Source organism: Corapipo altera, unplaced genomic scaffold, assembly GCF_003945725.1.
Source record: "Corapipo altera isolate COAL_440 unplaced genomic scaffold, ASM394572v1 60546, whole genome shotgun sequence".
Lineage (NCBI taxonomy): Eukaryota > Metazoa > Chordata > Aves > Passeriformes > Pipridae > Corapipo > Corapipo altera.
In genome coordinates, this window is record NW_020885268.1 from 7837 (window position 1) to 8550 (window position 714).

Consider the following 714-nt stretch of genomic DNA (forward strand, 5'->3'; position numbering starts at 1 on the left):
TCCCTCAGGTTCATTCCCATCCTCTCCCTCACGATCATTCCCATCCCCTCCCTCAGGATCATTCCCATCCCCTCCCTCAGGTTCACTCCCATCACCGACGCAAGGCGCACAAACCGACGCGGCTGCACATCCCGGAGGAATTCCAGCGGTGGAATTCCCGGCGGAGGCAGCCGATCCCTCGGGAGAAGCTGGAGCTCTTCGCCGTGCTCTGCATCGAGACCAGTCACTACGTGGCCTTCGTCAAGTACGGCCCCGGGAAGGAGCACTGGATGTTCTTCGACAGCATGGCCGACCGGCACGGTGAGCACCGGGATTTGGGAAGCTCCCGGGAAAAGCTCAGCACACCCTTTTCCTCTGGAATTCCCTGCCCAGTTTAGTCTCTCTCTGGATCTTGCTCCCATTGAATTAGACTCCAGAAAAAACAGGGTCATGCCAAGGTGGGAGTTCTTCCAAGAGCTTCCATCCATGGCCAGGCCAAGCCAAGGAGTATCTATGGCCAGGCCAAGCCCAGGAGTTCTTCCTCGTGCTTCCATTCCTGGCCAGGCCATGGTGGGAGTTCTTCCAAGAGCTTCCATCCATGGCCAGGCCAAGGTGGGAGTTCTTTCAGGAGCTTCCATCCTCTGGATACATTCAGACAAATCCACCTTTTCCCTCTGAAATTCCCTGTCCAGTTTAGTCTCTCTCTGGATCTTGCTTCCATTGAATTAGACTCCA

At 56.0% G+C, this 714-nt stretch overlaps 1 protein-coding gene across 1 annotated transcript in view; it reads left to right on the plus strand.

Annotated features, from left to right (window-relative positions):
- LOC113940320 (ubiquitin carboxyl-terminal hydrolase CYLD-like) overlaps window positions 1–714 on the plus strand; it is a gene marked incomplete at its 5' end in the record, with an annotated part of 8375 nt that overhangs the window by 6113 nt on the left and 1548 nt on the right. Inside the window, one exon of the mRNA XM_027631449.1 lies at window positions 81–300. Coding sequence (XP_027487250.1) covers window positions 81–300 — 220 coding nt within the window. The remainder of the gene's footprint in view (window positions 1–80; window positions 301–714) is intronic.